Consider the following 18,523-nt stretch of genomic DNA (forward strand, 5'->3'; position numbering starts at 1 on the left):
TTACATGGGTTTCTGATTTTTTAATTTGTTTAATTATCATTATTACAGGGAAATGACATCATGAATGTCATTTTTTTTAAACTTTTTTTTTTTTTAAATACTGCATTACATATTAATTTAAAGTCTCAATACCTTCATTAGAGTTTTCTTCTCTCTGAGCTGCTTTTTTTAAAGCTCATGTCACTCAAATGCCAGCTCGATTTTAACAGGCTTAAGGTTTGTCGAGCACCGCCCACATCACTCCGGAGACCCCGCCCCCTCCCCCCCGAAGTGAAAATGATCACAGGAGAAGCAGATCCAGACACACTGCTGTCAGTGCACCACTGGAGCTTTTCTGTGCAAGGACTATTTGGATCAGTGAAGTGAAAAAATGAAGCGAAGCCACAACTACAGCTCATCGGAGAGCGACCTGGACGACAACGTTGAAGTGGAGAAAGACAGCGGCGATGAAAATGGGTATGTTAAATATTTCACAGTATAAGTTTTGTATTATGTCGTTCATTTTAATTCACTACAATGCAACATTTCAACTTTAATTCATTTTAAGTTTAATTGTTTCAATTAAAAAATGTTGTTTTGCTTCTCAGTCAGCTTGATTCTCACGGCTCGATGTCTCCCTCCACAACCACTCAAGTTCAAGCCAGAAAAAGACGCAGAGGGGTAAGTCAGTTCATTATCTCTGGTGCCAACAAGTTTCGCACTGCTGTTTCATAAATACCACTTTTCCCACCACTTGTAACCTCATTATTTTTCCTTTTACCCCCTTTACAGATTATTGAGAAACGGCGACGTGACCGAATCAATAACAGTCTGTCAGAGTTGAGGAGATTGGTGCCAAGTGCTTTTGAGAAACAGGTACAATGCTTATACTTCTATTCTTGCCTCATTTGCCTGTACATTTTTAGATGGTCGCCTGATTTAAAAAAAAAAAAAAAAAAAAGATCAGACGGAAATATTGATATAATTTAACGTAACACTATTCTTTTCTTTCTGTTTCTTTTCAGGGATCAGCAAAATTGGAAAAAGCAGAAATATTGCAAATGACTGTGGACCATTTGAAGATGCTTCATGCATCTGGTGGCAAAGGTAAGCTAAATTACATATTCTTGGACTTTGAATTAAAATCATGTCCTTTTTCACTAAGTCATGATAACATGATATGCTGTAAATCACATGTTTCTAACTCTCTGACTCCCTCCCTGACAGGTTTCTTTGAGGCTCATGCTCTTGCGAAGGATTACCGCAGCCTGGGCTTCAGGGAGTGCCTGGCAGAGACAGCTCGCTTCCTGAGCATCATAGAGGGTCGGGACAACACAGACCCCCTCCGCCTACGCTTGGTGTCCCACCTTAGCAACTACGCCTCTCAGAGGGAGGTGCACACTGGACTGGAACACTTAGCCTGGGGCTCTGCATACGGAACTGCCCCTGCCCATCTCGCCCACCCCCTCCTCCTACAACACCCCCAGGGCAGGACACCTGCATCCAGAAACAACAGTAGCCCACCCTCCTCTTCCTCCTCCTCCTCCTCTTCTACATCTTCCTCCTCCTCCACTGAGGCATCTGGGACATCCAGACTCAGTGTCTTGCCCCCCACAGAGTCCCTCAGGATGCCTCCCAGCGGCTCGCTGCCCCTCAGTCTGCCTGTGCCAACATCCAAGCTTTCGCCACCTCTCCTCTCATCCCTCTCCTCGCTTTCGGCCTTCCCCCTGTCCTTCGGTGCTTTCCCCCTAGTCTCCCCGACGGCCATCAGCACAGTGAGCCCCTCCTCCACCCTGTCAAAGCCGTACAGGCCTTGGGGCACGGAGATCGGGGCCTTCTGAAGCCAACAACTGGACTGAAGGCAACAGCTGAGCTGTGCCCACTATTACAGACCTCATCTGTTTTTTATAGCAATAAAACACAGGTGAACAATTGAACTGATTTTATTTTATTAAGAATTAAGAATAAGTGAGAGAGGTGGCTGAAGGATGTAATCTCCTCTCAGCGTTTTCTTATCAAGAAAGGATGATTTTATGTTATTCATTGAAATTGATAACTAATTTAGCGAACATGCACTGTCTCCAGGTTGAGGACTGGTATGATGATAGTATGGGCCATAAATAGATGTACTGTAAGCACAAATTAGAGGTAATATTTTTTAGACCAGATACTGAAACTTCTACATTTGTCGAGCACAGATGTCTGTATTTAACATAATGTTGAGTTACTTAATTTGGCCTTTTTCAGAACTACATGCAAGAGAATATGCATATTATATGCACCACATTTGGAAAACTAACTGCTTGACAATTCGACACTTGCATTTTTGTATCTATTTGTAATATTTTTGTACCAATAAATTGAACTTAAAAGTATAAAATATAGATTTACACCAATGTGTCTGTTTCTGTTGCATTTACTCCTTTTGATTCTGTTTTGTTTGTAGTTCATAATGTATAATAGGTGGCTATTTTCTCTACATTCATGCTACAAACTCCTATATAACCGCAGACTATATGATCTCCTAGTGATTAAGATCATATCTTCCCAAATGAATCATAATCTGCAGGTGCATTTTTGCTGCAATCCCACAGAAGTTAATAATGAGCTAATGAGGACCCGGTTATTGACTGAAAGGCAATTCCTTCACTGTGTGCCAGGTAAGTAACCCAATCCGAGAGCATTGTTGCCCTTATGAATACCCAGGAAATCATTAAGAGCCCAGAGGAAATCCTTTACAATGTTGCCCTGACCTCACCAGCTTGGGTTGGTCTGAAACGGAGACAATAGTGTGAACAGGATGGGGACATTGGAGGAAAGCGGTAAAAAGTAACAGCAACACACAGACAGCTGGACCAATAAATCACTGCTCAGCTCTGAGGTGTTGTTTCTAGTACAATCTTGGTGACACAGTTTTTTCAGGGGTTCATTGTTTTAATCACTCCATCCATTCAGCACCTCGGGTTTCCTGGTCTGGTAGTCACTGTCTGTGTTTGTCCCCTGAGGGCTTAATCTATTAATAAAAAAACATCTTCCTTTGAGAACTCTCAGTCAATTTAAAGCAGCATATATGAAAGTGATGTCTTTCTAGTGCTGATAAATGACACAAGCCCTGCTCCCTCAAAATAGGACTATCATTTCAATTCCAAATCCTCATGATTCTCATTAACAGATCATTGCTCCACTCTATTAGTGTTTTTGTCATGATATTTCTTCAGTATTTGGCAAATGGTGAACTTTTGTCCTTCTTTTGGAGGGTATGGGCTCCAGCAGGGTTTCTTTAGTCCAAATAAATCTGTCACTGCCACCTACTGGTGGAAGACTGCACCTTTTGTTTGTCTCGTGCATGTGTGATGGCTGATCGTCCATTCATTTTATGTTTATGTTAGTCTGAACCTTTGAGGAGTAAACCAGTATTATATTCACATTATCACAGAAGACATACATGAAAAACTGTCTGGGGGAAGACTGTGATTTTCAGGATCAGTAGATAACTTGTTCTTTTATTTGGCAGTTTACATTTTCCCTCGTCTTTTAGCACAGAAAAATTATTAGATGGTGCATGCCATGTTCACAGAACCCCAAACCTTTATTCAGCAAAGCTTTCACAGAGAAATATATGAAGGGAGAAACACAAGCAGCAAGAGGATGCAGGCAGTTATCAGTGGTATTGTATATTAAAAAGAGACTAGTTCAGTGTGCTGAATGTAAAGCATCCTGCATCCATTCTCTATCTAAACCCCTACAGAGAGCAGATGCTAATGATGCCTTATGGTAAACTCACACACCCACGCAGACATACGTTATGTTCACGCTATCAATATCAAGGTGGGAGCAACGGCACATTCCACTGTCCAAGACACTATGCGTGGTACCAGTATGGTGTCATAACATTAAAGAGATTAATCCCCAAATACTGTGTACATAACAGAGCGATTGAGTCGGCTAAAGATGGATTCATTGAGAAATGGAATTGTCAGGTTAAGTTGGAATCTGCAAGTTTATAAACAGTTGCTCCCATTGGGCATAGACATTCTTAATTATCATAGTAAAGCACCTATCAAGTTCATTATCAAGCTCAGTTTCAGAGGAAGTGGACACTTTTTAAATCTGTGGGTTTGGCGTATTATTAAATTCCAAGCGTGTGTGCTGAGAATGAGTAGGCGTGCGTGCGGAAGATACAGGTGGGATACGTTGAAATCTTGAGGAGTCTGCATTCTAGATACACCAACCGTCATTCTTCACAAAGACACAGAAACATCATCATCATCATGACATCATCAGGAAACACTGCAAATGTCAATCTACAGCCAACTCACAACACCAAAGGCTTTCACAAGAAAAATGGTTGTAGAGTCAAATTTCAAGAACTGAAACGTTAATCAATTACAAACAAAATGTTTGAATTGTACAGTGGAGCACATTACAACCTTTGTATGTACTTCACCTACCATCATAGATAGATAGATAGATAGATAGATAGATAGATAGATAGATAGATAGATAGATAGATAGATAGATTTGAAAAAAAAAAGGTATTTACAAAATAATAATAGCCATATTCTCGCATTTTCTCTAAAATCAAGAAATCCATTCAGTTCTCAAGATGAGTGTTACTGATGTTTGTATCCATTGATAATACTGATAGTGGTGAGTATTGTGGTGTGGTGTGTTGTGATGTGGTGGTGAGGTCCTCCACCTATCGGGCTCCAGGGTCGGGTGTCTGTTCTGGAGAGGGATGGGAGCAGGGCGGGGAAGGGGGCTGGATGTAGGGACGTAGATGGACCATGGAAGTCAGGACTCGTGAGATGCTCATGCTGTCAGCTCTTCCTTCAGCTCTTTGTTCCTGCGCACCACAGCTGCATGTCTCTCCTAGTAAACACCAGAGAGCAACACAGCGAGAGTTAGGACAGCACCCTGTGATCGACACAGCAGACTCTGACTGTTTTTTTGTTTTTTTTGCAGGTGACAAATATGAATTCTGCATTTCTCACCTTCTCCTGTAGACGCTCAAGCATGGCTGCCAGATAGGCTTCACGGTTCTCCTTGATCTGCTCCATTTTCATCTGGAGCTTCTCCTCGGCCATCTTGCTGAAGTTGCTGTTCTCTTCCATGGCCTTTAGCAACACGTCCCTCTCATGCTCCCTCTTTTCTGCCAAAGCCTTCAGCAACTGGGCTTCTTGGGACTAAAAACACACAGTAAAAATAACAGACTGATTGATTCATTTTGATTGGTTTAACAACCGAAAGCCACTTGACAAAGGAGAAATACTCACCCTCCTCCGATCTTCAGCAGCCTCCAGTTTCTTCTCAATTTCCTCCAAGGAGATGGCCCTCTTGGGGGGTGAAGGGAGACTGTGGGTTACATCCGATACTGGGGACAGAGGCTTGAGAATAACCTCGAAAGCCTGGCCAGAGGCCCGCTTGTTTAAAGTTTTCACCTCCATGTCTGTAAAGCACACAATTACAATTACAAAATCAATGTTCAATAATACAATATATCAGTGCAATAATGTGTCATTATTACTAATGTCTATATTTACAAGACAGATAAAACATCCATGGGGGGGAGGGGTAATATGTTTGATCCAAAAGAAAATCAATATTTGAGCTGATCCATACCTTCAAATTCACCCATGAGCTTGTTGCGTGTCTCTGGGTAGAAGCAGGAGCAGATGAGGGAGAGGACAGACAGCTCCTTCATCTTCTCTTTGTATGCTGTGGGAACATAAACACACCATAGCATCCAGGTGAGTCTCTGTGTGTTACTAATGAAAGCAGTAAAACATGCAAATTAATACCCAGCTAAGATTACCTCACTATCAAATAAAGCCGCACAAACAATGTCACAAATGAATAAATATACTTGAGGTATTCCCAAATTAAAATATTACCCGTTAGTAAAGGAAAAAATGCTCAATGTACCAATTAGCATCAGGCGACCACTGCTTTAATGATCCATTAGATGTCTAAAATGCACATAAGTGCCATGTTGCTTAATAATTTATTGGATGGATGTCTTTGGTGAGGATGATTAAACGAAGATTCTTTCATAAGAGGGATGAGACAAGCATTACTTTTACTTTATTGGATGTTATAATAACAGCATGTTTGTGAATCGTTTCAAACAAAACGCCTTGTCCATTATCTCCTTTAAATCTGCAGATGAGTGATAGGCAGGACAGGCCTGTGTGTCAAGTGATTTCATTTCCTGTTGAATTCTCAGCACTTTGTCCTGTGTCATAGTCACAATAATCAGAGGCAGCAACATTTATCTGTCTTAACCCACCCTGCATTGTGTGAGTGTTGGTGTCATAGCTGTCGAACACAGCTGATTAATGATCTTGACTCTTTTTTATTAAATCTGGGCTAAGATGTGTCTTCATCAGTTCATTGCAATATATTAATTCTCATCTACAAATTTGGTCACTTTTTGAATGCTTGTATTTGACAAAGTGCCCACCTGGCTGTTCAGAGAGGACTACAGATTGTCAGTGCTGCTAAGCCTTCTGCTGCAAAGGCCAGGGTGTGAGGCGGCCCACTTGCTGCAGGGCTGGCCTGCCTCCCACCCTGCCATACACCTGTCTCCTCTGCTACATCTTTGCCACCATGCATACCATAATGAAGCCAGTCTGCACACCATACTGTATTTTCGAAATGGGCTGATTATATTAAGGCGCCATAAATTTTTTACATATGTACAGCTCAACAAACTAATGAAAACAAATATGCTTAAGGCCTGGCTTACAACAAAAACGAGCAGGGATGACTAATGCACACTGTAATCTAAGTCTTATCTGTTAGTATAAGGGTCAGTGTGTTAACTCTTAGGCCCAATTGAAGCCTTTTAATCTGTTAATATACCCTTTTTGCAAAATAAATAGCAGCACATCTGTCATAGCTGGTGATGCATCCTTGACAAGGAGGATATGAGGAAAGCTGTAGACATGAATAAAAAAGGAGCAATCCCAAAATAAATGAACCGATGAAACAATCAGAAAACGTTCAGGTTACAGAAAAAAAAAACGTTTTAAAACAACCAGTTGGGGCTGCGCAGGTTTACTTATAGCACAGCAGTACAATAGTCAGACTGATGGAGCCCTCTGAGCTTTGCTGTCGGCTAAATGGTGGGCAGCTCAGCATCTTGGGTGGGGTCCGTCTGCATTATGCTGCATGTCGGGGCCGCTGTAGCCTGAACCGCAGGTGCAGCGTTGTAAATAAAGCTGTCTAGGACCAATTCATGCTGTCTAATCATACGCTGTTACACAATATAAAATCAAAGCAAATGAGGACAAACACATTAACATAGAAGAGGATAATGAAGGAGACGTTTTGGTAACCTATTAATGACGGAGGATGCTCGTCTTTCATATTCTTGCCATGATAAACCAGATTCTTAAGACAATAAACCCAGTCGACAGAAAAATATCATAAGGTGAGTGATCGTATTTGGTTTTAATCGTTCAAAAGAGAATATTTCTCACACGACCACCAGCCGGTAGACTACACCGGGCCGAGATGGGGTCTACAGCCTCCAGAAAGGATGCATCTGTCACAAGCCCATCAATCTATATATCCATCCATCCATGCATCAGCTTTAACATTACTACTCTGAACATGCTTACCGGTTGCTGTTTTGGCCATGGCTGATGTATTTCTCCGGAGAGGATGCTGTAGCTCTGTTCAGGTGAACGGTGATGCTGCTTAAGGCACTGAGTCAGCGAACAGACCGGGTTAGGATCGGATGGCAGACAGGAGGTGGGCACGTACGGGAGCGCGCAAATAGACCCTCCTCTGTGCTCTGACGCGCAGCCATAAAAAATTTTTTAAAAACATGTCAAAATTATTAGAAATGACTTGCAATTAGTCAGACCGTCCACTTTAATCTTAGAATCCCTTCAAGAAATGTTTTAAGATTAATATAAGTTCTACTTTGAATACTAATTTGTGTCTAATGGTTTTTCCACAAAAATGTTTATCTCTTTAAAATTCTTAAAATGATCTGCTCTTTCTCCCTCATTTAAAATCCCAGAATCTATTCATATGCAAATATTTTTCATTTCAAAAGTCTGCTAAAATATCTGTTAATTTACAGTAAAATGTGTTCTCACATTAGCGTGAGTTGAATACTGGACACAGAAACCTTCCTCCTTCAGCAGATGAATGTGAAAACAGCCTTCTAGTGCACATTCATCATTCCACACAGTGAAGCTCAAACATCCAACTGAAGTAACAAGAAGAAAAACACATTTTTGAGTAAAAGGGGGGCTTACACATCTGGATGCATCATCTTTAATGTCACCATTGGCTCACAAATAGTGAAAGTGTGGAGTACAATTATTACTTTGACAACCCACCAAAATAACTCTTGTGTCCTATATCAATATCTGTATAAAAACATAAGGTTTCATATAAGCTGGCTGATGTAAAGGTTGACTGTAATGTTTTGAGTCACACAAACTTAGGGGAAGAAATAACGTGGGCTAGGCATTTGGCCAACATACTGCAACCACCTGCCTTATCAGCCATATGAATGATTCAACAGATATCATATTCAGGAAGTTAATCATATTACTATGAGTTGTCAGGATGTTGCTCTTCACTTCACTGAGTTTCTTTGGAACTGCAAATACTGCAAAAGAGTTCATATAGCAACACACTTGCCTCACAAGTATGTCAGAGTGTTTCTTACACCTGATAAATAATTGTTGTGAACATGTGTAACTCTAAAATCAGAGCCAGAACACAAAACACACACCTTCAGTCTGCTATATTAAGGCTTTATTGATATTAAGACATCCAGTGGAAATTATTTTTCTGAGAAGTATTGACATCTTGTTGCCGTTTTGAGGTTTTGAATGAAACTTCCAGAAAATAAATACAAAAGCCTAATCCTGAAGACATAACGTACATTCAGTATAAAAAAAATACTCAAGATGATACATATTTATACTGTTTTGCAAAAAGACAAGGACACAAATGTATGTCATTTTTTTGGCATTCATGAAACAAGAAAGACTTATCTTACTTATCTTACCTGCTGTAAGCATGGACTCATCAAAAGTCATGAGGTGGTTCAAGGTTTATAGAAAAGTAACTTTACATGTTGTATAAAAACAGAGGCAGCCTCAATCAAGACAGATCTGATGGCCATAGGCTGCTGTGTAACATTTAAAGCTCAGTTAAATTGTTAAAATTAAATGCAAGAGAAAATGTAGTGAATCACAGTGCATGACGGTTTACAGTGATGGTGAAATACAGCAGGCAGGATATAACTTCAGTATTCGGTCATTATTCTGGACATTAAGGCTGCAGTTGAGCACGAAAGAATGCACACAAATATAGATTTAAGCTGCGTTATTGTGTTACACCTTGTTTTCAGTGTTTTATAGGTTTCAAGAAACAATGCTCTGAACTTAGCTACGTACTGCGTTGGCATTCAAATGCTTCTTAATGTAGTGGCCAACGAGTATCTGCGGACGTTGTTGGTAATTGTGAAGAACTTCATGGGAGCTGCTCAGCTGATCCCCCTTCAGCCGATCCAGTAATGTCACGCAAACCACGGCCGCTACACAGAGCAGGAAATGAATGTTAGAAACCCAATGAGGAGTCAAGACAACATTCTGTGTTTTGAGAAGCTGAAAACTTCTCTACCCATGTTAATATTGTCATTTCTTACCTCGAAGACCACTCAGCTTGCACATGGCAGCAAAAACAGAAGACTCCATTTCAATATTGCAGACTCCTGCTTGATTGGCTTTGTTGAGGTATTCCTGTTTATCCTTCTCAGTGTAGGAGCAGAAAGCACCATCCAAACGGCCTTGACCTGGGTGATTGATTAGATAGAGATGTGCATTACAGCTGGACCACTGTACATGTCAGTGAACAATGCGATTAACATATGAATGCAGCAGAACTCATACCTTCGTAGAAATCCAGTGTACACATGGTGTTGCCTAACACTGTCTCAAACTGGTTCAGCTCATTGCTGCACTGCAACAGCTCCAGAGCCAGGCTTTGGTCCAGATCAGTGTTACGGACCACTGTCTTCCCCAGGATCACCTGCTCAAACTTGGGCAGGAAGGTGGCATCCACAGATTGTTTGGTAACAACAACAGTGCCAGGTTCAAGCCCTAAAAACCAAAAATGGCTGGTGAGATAAACAATAATTTCTAGACCAGAAGTGCAGAAAGCTTTAATTAAAAGACATTTTATATATGTTGAAATGACATACTGGGCTCATAAAAGACTATATTAAGTAAAGTAAGACTTATGGTCATTTTAAAATTAAAGACATCCAAAGAAATTATTAAACCTCTTATTTTAAATTATTTAAGACAGCATGTCTTTAGTTCAATTTGTAATTCAGTGGTACAATCTACTGTAGTCATGGTTGCTACGATCAAATCACACCAGAGTCTTTAGTCATACTAGCAATTATATATGTGGACTGTAAATTCAAAGATATGCCATAGGTCAACACCAAATGGTTTACGGTATATATATAATAATGTAAAGGTTAGTAGTGTGTGTATATATATATATATATATATATATATATATATCAGACTTATCAGACTCTCATCCAGAAAACTGGAGAAATACCCTCACCTGCTAACAGAAAAGCCGTATTGGATGAGAGTGCTCTAAAATCTAAGGAACTTTAGGCTCCCTCTTGTGGTAAAACTAAGAAATATATCTTCGTGTATCTTTCTGGACCAATATGACCACACTAACCCATCTCCCAACAAGGACATGTGACGACACAGGGAGTCAAGCCAAGTAATTTCCTCCTTCATTAAGCTCATTTAGAGAATCACAGGGAAACTAGCATGGTTTCATAAGGCAGCAGAAATATAATTTGATGTAATATCAGTCACTTGGGTCACTAAAAATATTTCCAAATAATAAGCTTACCTATTCCACCTGACGTCCCAATGCGTATAATTGTAACATCTGTGCAATGTGCGTGGTGGAGGAGCTTTATCAGCTCATGCAACATTATGGCAATGGATGGGATGCCCATCCCATGCTGCAAAATAAAGCACAGATATGTCACACACAATGTTCAGATCTATGTAGTTTTTTTAATTGAGGGACACCAAGTACACAGTATTCAGTGTTGTATTCGCTTGATATTTGTAGCATAATATTTGTTTACAAAAAACAAAAATAATATTAAAGCTGCGAGCAGCGATGAACAGGCCCTCGCACACATCGGAGGGAGTGGCAGCCGTGGTATCCTACATTGCATGTAGGAGATAACTATCACTTCCTGTGTCCACTATGTGGTGCTAGAGAACACCCACTAATTATACATCATGTTGCTGTATATGTCTTGGTCACACTATGTAAATTTCATGTAAATCAGATGATGTTTGTCACATAAGGCTGACTTCCTGTTGTCAGTAGGTGGCGCTATGACTATGTCTCAATATTGACATGTAAATGTGTTCAGGCCTGGACTCTTATCAAGCATGCGAAATTTGGGGCAGATTGGACAATGTAAAGTCAAGATACAATAACTTTCTGTTGTTGTAACTCACGTTGAGCGTGTTCAAAGAAAACTAAAAAGCTTCACAATTTAGCATCACAAAGGTGTCTAGATGTCACCTATCAAATCTGAAGTCGCTCGTAAATGGCTTCACTTTGCAAAAAAAATACAAAGTAGATTCAAAATGGCTGACCTCCTGTTGGACTTAGGGTATGGCTCCAAGAGGTTTTTTGTTGTTTTTTTTGGAGATGTTACATCTGTCTACAAAATTTCATACATATACGTCAAATGTAATGTGGGTGCTTTGACTTTGAAATTTTCTAGGGGGCGCCCTCAAGCCATTTTCCCACACCCAAACCCAAGATCATTTCAGATATCAAGTTATGCCACTTCTGATGCATGTGCAAAGTTTCTTGAGTTTATGAGCACCCTTAGCCCCTCAAAAATGCTAAAAGTAATTAGGGGGCACCATACAGCAGATGTACCACTCCCAAGCCTAATTGCAATACCAATCACAATACTTACTAATTCAAACATACTGTAGGTGCAAAGTTTTGTGTGTTTTCATGCATCCTAAAGGCCTAAAACGTGTACGTAAAATGAAAATTGACACACAAAATCCAAAATGGCTGACTTCCTGACCGGCAAAAAAATTTGAAAAAATATGTATTATGCCTAGAATGATGAGAGCAATGATCCCACCGAATTTCATAAAGATCCATGCAACTTGATCCCAACATGGCCTTGCTTTTGGGGGCACCATGGAGCCTGCCAGCCACACCTGAGTCCAATCACTACAGAACTTTACAATTTTTGCCAGTTCTGACATGTGTGCCAATTTTCGTGAGTTTCCATCCCAAGCCCCCCAAAAATACAATGGCGTAGGGGAATAATAATAATTATCATTATAATAATCTTTACAAAAACAAGAGGTTCCTCGCACTTTCAGTGCCAGGCTCGGGTTGGGCCCTTGCACTTTCGTGCTTGGACCCTAATGACTGAATGAAATGATCTTTTGTTCTTACATACACTGACAGAGAGTACAGGGCCAACTTTGTACATGGCATAGCGGTCCGTTCCAGCACAGATATTTGGGTACTCTGATTTGGGGTCTTCCATACATAGCTCAGCAGCAATGTACTCAATGAATGATTTCATTCTCCAGGGACTGCCTCCAACACACACAAACTGAAAGAAAACAGACACAAAAACATAAATACTTGCCATATAAGGATGATTATGGAAGTGATATTTTTCCACAAATGTATGTCCCAAAAATTATTACTTTGACATCACCAAACATAGCAGGTAGGTTGTGAGTGTTAGTTCCTAGGCTGAAGTGGTAGAGGATGTCATCTTTCAGTGAATCCAGGTGAGGGTTGTGCACACAAACAGGGCTTGAGGGGGATAAAATAACAGATTGTTAAGGGTCAGTTCTAGCCTGATAATCCCACTGAATTGCCGTTTATTATTTAGATTATTCATTCAATAACTCGTCTTACCCTAAAAAGCACATTTCTCACTTAACCTTGCCCTGCAAATACTTTCAATTTTAGTTTTGATGAGTCATAGAGATGTGAGAAGAACCACCCAACAACAATTAAGATGTGAATTTTCATTTATGATGAAACCTTAAATGTGAAAACCACACAGACTGACACAATAGGAAATGTTTTCACCATAACTACTCTCTATCAGGAAAAAAAACAGTTAACAAGGAAGTCTGTGGCATCCTGAGTATTGTTTCAGCTATGACACGTTGCTATTGAGTTTATTAAATGCACATTTTCAATGCTTTGAGACACACAAACAAATTTCCAATCTCCTACATTGTATTTTTTCCTACATTGTAGGACAGCAGCACAAAATTCAGAGGCAGATATCTCAACATAGAGCAGCATAGTACACGCAACTCAGTGTCAGAAATGTGTTAAGTGGGAAGTTTGGAGAGGGTGGGGAATTTCAAAAAACTGACAGTATGCCTCATTGTCTATAAGTTCAAAGGTTTATTGTGCTGACATTTGAAGTTCCATTGTTATTGAATTTGTCAATCACTTGAACAGGACCAACATTTTCTGTATGCTTGGTAGCTGACTGGATAAGGTAGTATTCTGAATGTTATTTAATATAAAAAAGGTATAAAACATTTGTATAGCACTGCCAAGTAATTTTTTGTGTGGCATTTACAGGAATTTACAGGTCATGTCCTAACATCCTGTCACACCCAGTAGTTTCCTCGTTTCAATAATTACCTGTTGTAAACTTTTATGTATCAATCGTATAAAACAATCTAGTTGTTCATTAACATAAGGCTGAAACTTCTCACCTGCTGTGTGACGCAGTTTGCTTGTTGTCCTTTGGATTCATCTTCCTGAAAACAGCAGTGGTCAGAGAAAAAAAAAATCAGTGACCTCGAACAAACCCAACTTCGAACAACACCTGAACGTTACAATTATCAGCTGGGGTGTATGCTTCTCCTCACACGTGGCAAGGAATTAGTCTAACCTAAAATTAATTGACAAAGTCGCACAATTAAGACATATTCCTCACATTAAGGACACCCCAGCATCGCATCGCCGTACGCAGCACTTTATCGCTGACGGCGGGAAAAAGAGACAATTAGCTCCGTATTTACCTTCAAGATATGCCGACAGAACAAGACAAGAAAGGACAAAAAGATACAATAAGGACAGACAGATATTTACGTTTTGGTAGGCTGTACGGTCGCTCGCAGTTCCTCTCAAATTAAATTCGCTCTCTCAACATCTGGCGTCGTCACCTCTGACGTGATGCTCCAGCCCACAATGTGACGTCGTGCACGTCACGTACGTCACAGTATCATGTTAACATACTGAATATCTGATTAATTTAATTTTTCTGTGTGCGAAGTTTTTTATTCACAGACAGATATATTCGAAATCACTATTTAAGATCTCACCTGTTCTCGTAGAACTAAATTATCTACTTAAATCACTCCGTTTATTAAATGACCAAAAAAGTAATATTGAAAGATTACGTAACTTTCCCCCCTGAAACCTCTGACTGAATATGTTTATATTTTGTGTATATATGTGCTTATCTTTTGTTTTGTTTTTAGAAATTGTATGTAACCGTCTTTTAATTGTTTTCATTCTATGCTCTTCATATGTATTTATGTTATTTAAATCTGACTCTTTACCTTAATGTTTGTATATTATCCTTTTGCTAATTAAAAAGAAATCATCCTTGTAGCTTACTCTTGAGATGTACTCACAACAAAAAAAAGGAAAGAAAAAATACGGACGTGGGCTACTCTAGCCTACTTCTTTTACGTAACAGCTGAGCAATTTCCACAGATAAAATTTTCCTCATTGCCAAATGATTACAGGCAGATTACATTACTCCCACATATTGCGATACTTTCAAAAATCCGTCAGATCAAAATCAACTGAGGTTAGTTTTCCGAGAATGATCAGTCAGAATTACTAATCGTGCGTCTTTATGTGTCATGGTTGAATTAAGGTACTTGAAGATTGGTGTACAACAGTGGTTCTTTAAGTGGGGTGCAGTCCTTAAGGAGGTTCCAGGGGGTCCCCAGCAAAAAGGGGAATAATATTTTCACTATAATTCCATCCATAAGTAACACAGTGACAGAATGTATGACTATTCTGGTCATGGGTTTCATACACTTACTGTAATAAAACATCTAAAAGCAAATATCTTATAAGATGGGGGTCCGTGGTCTAATTTGTGTCAGTTTAGGGGTCCTTAACATGAAAAAGTTTGGGAACCACTGTTGTACAATATCTTAATAAAATGTTTGAATTCAGTAAGTACTGAATTTTCTTCAGGCCATGCAAATGCTCAACAATGTGATTATACTGACTTTGAATATTGTTATATTACATAGTAAAAATGTGAATGAAAGGAAAAGCTTATTATTTTTGTTGAGAGAGGACATAACAGATCCTTTAGGAGTCTAAATACAAGGTTTGATGCTGTACTATTAAAGCTGCAATTTCACTCTCAATTAAGCTCAGTTTTAGTCTCCAACAACTCCTGAAGAGAAATTTAGCTCCTAGGTTGTTAAATGTATCACTATGTTCTCCAGTTACTCAAATTTTGTCAGATGTTTGATTTTTGGGTTTATTAGGGCTTTCCCTAAAACAGCTGCCGGCTGCAGCTGGAAATGAGGATGATGAGATTGGAGTTGCCGTCCAGAAACTCTCCACAAAACCTGCCAAACAATCAGTTGAAAGATGTTAAAATACTCCTACAGAGTTGGGTTATATTCAGCTGTGTGTTTGTCACAACAAACAACACCTCTCACATTACACATAGTCATTTGATACATTGTTAATACAAACACACTAATTAATGCAGCTTTGAAGTTTAATCATATGCATAAAAGAAAATGTCACCACACCAAACTGTCCTTTATAAGTGAAGAAGTTAACATGTTTAGTAAGACACATTAAATCACAATGCTGATGCAACTCCAGCTGTTACAGCTGATCACAGTGATTTCGACCACTATCACTTCAGGTAGGGTTTAACATGACTGGACTTTTTCTATCCAATTTCTTTAAATGAAACATTACCACTGTTTTATTCTTCATTTTGTAACAAGGAAAAGGACTCAGACACAATGTGATGTTGCATGAAGTCGAACTTTATTGACCTCTGTAACCTTATCAATCAATACTGAGCTTATAGATCATTACTGCCACCTATTGGTCATCACATGAGTGATTAATTACATATCATGATCCCTGTTCCTTAAAGGAAAACACAATAACAAGAAATCTCACAACAATTTTGCAACAAGAGATAAACAGGAACTTGCTTATTTTAACATATGCTGCTTTACCAAGTACCTAAAGAAAATAAAAAAAATAGATTAAACTGTTGCATATTTTTTGATCTTTATGGGTTTTTACAACTTCACATCTCACAATCAACTTTCAAACTTTAGGAATGTTTATACTCCCTTTCAGTTCACTTTTTTTTTTATTTCACAAGTCTGTCAGATTTCTTAGGTTCACTTTTAGATCTCCTTAACACTTGCATGCCTGTGTTAGTGCTCAAGCCTGTGTGAAAGTTCATGTTACAAGTCTCAGCTGGTGTAGAGGCTGACTCAGACACTTCACTGGCTTCACTGTGTTCTTGTGCAGTCTCTTTGGTTTTTAGAAGACTGTAACAATGTCCATTCTCTGTCCTCACTGTGTTTGATCTTGGAGCAACTTCCTGGAGAACTGCTGGTTTTTGGTTCCAAATATCTGGACCTTCAATCCGGACCATATCACATCCTGACAGCGGTTCAAGATTTTTTGAGGATCAGTCATAAAATGACTTGTTTGTTTCATTTGCATAAGCATTTGTTCAAGCATTGAATCTTGCAATGCCTGGACAAAAGGTCCATTCCAACTTTGTCCCATGGAGCTGTTGGTAGGTCTGCCACCATCATCAGTTCCTTAGTTTGCCTGTTTCAGTGTTTTTGGAGATGACAATTTTCACATCCACTTATCAGTCTCTCAATGTCTTTATTTATTACAGGCCAGACGACAGCTCCTCTGCTCATCTTTTGTTCTTCTCCACACAAAGAAGGCCTTCATGAATTCTTTGCAACATGTCCTGTCTCAAGCTGTTTATGACATTCCTGTTCTATTTGAGTAGCAGACCATCTGCAACACTTAGATCACTCCTGATGTGATAATGTAAAGGACAGGAACCTGGAGGACATTCATTCTGAATGTTTTCCGAGACCATTTGCAACTGTGTGTCCTTGTCAGCCTCTTCTGCTGTTTGGATATACTTTGTGTTTGACACAGGAAGCAGCTGTAGCTGAAATCATATTTGCATTTCAACATCCTGTGGGTGCTCAGGATAGAGTGTCTAAACACTAAGTACTTGCCAGGTGTATAGATCAATTCGAAATCATACCCCTGCAACTTCATCATGAGGCATTGAATTCTGAGAGACATTTCATTCAACTTCTTTTTGAAGTCTCCACTGTGAAGGTAGGAAGGCCATAAACATAACCATGAAATTTTTCAAGACCAAACACCAGTCCAAGACTCTTTTTCAATTTGAGCATAACAATGTTCAGTGTCGGTCATGGACCTGGATATGTATGCCACAGGCTTCCGGTGGCCCTCTTCAGCCTGAAGTAGCACCGCACTCAGACCATCCTTAGAGGCATCTGTGGACACTTTAAGCTTTGTTTGGGTCAAAGAAAGTGAGCACAGGTGCTAGTTAGTGTGGTTGTCAGAGCCTGCCATTCTTGGGCTGCTGTATATGTCCACACTAATTCATTCTCTTTGTGCAGGAGCTCATGCATGGCAGATTTCTATGCAGACAAGTTGAGAATAGTTGAGACTTTCCAATGAAGTTAATCATCCCCATGGTGCATAGCATTCCTTTTTTGTCTGTTGGTCCTGCCATGTCCAATATAGCACTGACATTCTCTTCATCGGGCTGAATTCCTTGAGCTGAGCGCTTACCCCCAAGGAATACAATCTTTTGAACCCAAAACTGAGTCAATAGAGTCATGACTTGTGTTCTCAGCTGGACTGTTAATGTAGTAGACTCTTAACTAGTCCTAGCTTTTCACAGGCTTCACTGCCTGGCAGTAAATCGTGCCTTTCATCAATGACAAAAACACATTATGGACTTTGTTTTTCACTTTAACTTTCAGTCTGAATGTGCCAAAACAGTCAATTTCTTTTCCATTATAGTCTTTCTGTGACACTGTTTTTCTCTTTATTTTCGCCTTGTCTTTCATCACTGCAATATCAGACATGCTGATCAGGTTCAAATAGGCACTCAATGTCCAACATCAATGTGAAAACAGTACCATACACATCTAGTGGTGTTATCCATTTATCATCTTCGGGGGGAATGAGTTTGACTGTGGGCAGTTTTAACAGCGGTGTCTGTGTATCAATTTTAGGTGTATTTCCACTTTACCTTACTAACAAAGAATGTCTCCCTCAGATCTGTGTCCTTACTACACTGTCAGATTGTCCTTTCTGTCTGCCGTTCTTTTTGGAGAAACACTGTTTTGCAAAG

General features: G+C 39.6%; 3 protein-coding genes across 4 annotated transcripts; 1 reads left to right on the forward strand and 2 right to left on the reverse strand.

The window, feature by feature from the left end:
- Window positions 1-270: 270 nt before the first annotated feature.
- Window positions 271-2,363, forward strand: LOC137191513 (hairy/enhancer-of-split related with YRPW motif protein 1-like). Its single transcript, XM_067601649.1, has 5 exons — window positions 271-456; window positions 588-660; window positions 772-855; window positions 1,005-1,086; window positions 1,207-2,363. Exons 1-5 carry the CDS (start codon window positions 371-373, stop codon window positions 1,818-1,820), a joined length of 939 nt encoding a protein of 312 aa, XP_067457750.1. The 5' UTR covers window positions 271-370; the 3' UTR covers window positions 1,821-2,363.
- Window positions 2,364-3,453: 1,090 nt separating this feature from the next.
- On the reverse strand, window positions 3,454-7,762 carry stmn2a (stathmin 2a). The gene is made up of 5 exons (XM_067601652.1): window positions 7,605-7,762; window positions 5,602-5,697; window positions 5,256-5,428; window positions 4,974-5,165; window positions 3,454-4,851 (listed from the first exon to the last, which is right to left on the reverse strand). The coding sequence occupies exons 1-5, from the start codon at window positions 7,621-7,623 to the stop codon at window positions 4,792-4,794; spliced, it is 540 nt and encodes a 179-aa protein (XP_067457753.1). The 5' UTR covers window positions 7,624-7,762; the 3' UTR covers window positions 3,454-4,791.
- Window positions 7,763-8,743: 981 nt separating this feature from the next.
- On the reverse strand, window positions 8,744-14,288 carry upp1 (uridine phosphorylase 1). Of its 2 annotated transcripts, none has more exons than XM_067601665.1 (8): window positions 14,179-14,288; window positions 13,800-13,844; window positions 12,759-12,870; window positions 12,503-12,661; window positions 10,897-11,011; window positions 9,903-10,112; window positions 9,659-9,805; window positions 8,744-9,547 (listed from the first exon to the last, which is right to left on the reverse strand). In XM_067601665.1, exons 2-8 carry the CDS (start codon window positions 13,838-13,840, stop codon window positions 9,396-9,398), a joined length of 936 nt encoding a protein of 311 aa, XP_067457766.1. In that variant the 5' UTR covers window positions 13,841-13,844; window positions 14,179-14,288; the 3' UTR covers window positions 8,744-9,395. The 2 variants fall into 2 exon arrangements, with proteins under 2 accessions (XP_067457766.1, XP_067457767.1); XM_067601666.1 differs by having other exon boundaries at window positions 14,109-14,190.
- Between the last annotated feature and the right edge of the window lie 4,235 nt (window positions 14,289-18,523).

The sequence above is a fragment of the Thunnus thynnus genome, chromosome 10, assembly GCF_963924715.1.
Source record: "Thunnus thynnus chromosome 10, fThuThy2.1, whole genome shotgun sequence".
NCBI lineage: Eukaryota > Metazoa > Chordata > Actinopteri > Scombriformes > Scombridae > Thunnus > Thunnus thynnus.

Excerpts from the sequence above, each read along its gene's own strand:
- upp1 (XM_067601665.1), bottom strand. The coding sequence starts at position 13,840 with ATGAATCCAAAGGACAACAAGCAAACTGCGTCACACAGCAG. Across the intron at positions 12,871-13,799 it reads CAAACTGCGTCACACAGCAG|CCCTGTTTGTGTGCACAACC; the intron begins GTGAGAAGTTTC and ends ATCCCCCTCAAG. Across the intron at positions 11,012-12,502 it reads GCCCTGTACTCTCTGTCAGT|CATGGGATGGGCATCCCATC; the intron begins GTATGTAAGAAC and ends TTTATTTTGCAG.
- LOC137191513 (XM_067601649.1), top strand. The coding sequence starts at position 371 with ATGAAGCGAAGCCACAACTACAGCTCATCGGAGAGCGACCTGGACGAC. Across the intron at positions 457-587 it reads GACAGCGGCGATGAAAATGG|TCAGCTTGATTCTCACGGCT; the intron begins GTATGTTAAATA and ends TTTGCTTCTCAG. Across the intron at positions 1,087-1,206 it reads TCATGCATCTGGTGGCAAAG|GTTTCTTTGAGGCTCATGCT; the intron begins GTAAGCTAAATT and ends CCTCCCTGACAG.
- stmn2a (XM_067601652.1), bottom strand. Across the intron at positions 5,166-5,255 it reads CTGCTGAAGATCGGAGGAGG|TCCCAAGAAGCCCAGTTGCT; the intron begins GTGAGTATTTCT and ends GTGTGTTTTTAG. Across the intron at positions 4,852-4,973 it reads TTGAGCGTCTACAGGAGAAG|GAGAGACATGCAGCTGTGGT; the intron begins GTGAGAAATGCA and ends GGTGTTTACTAG.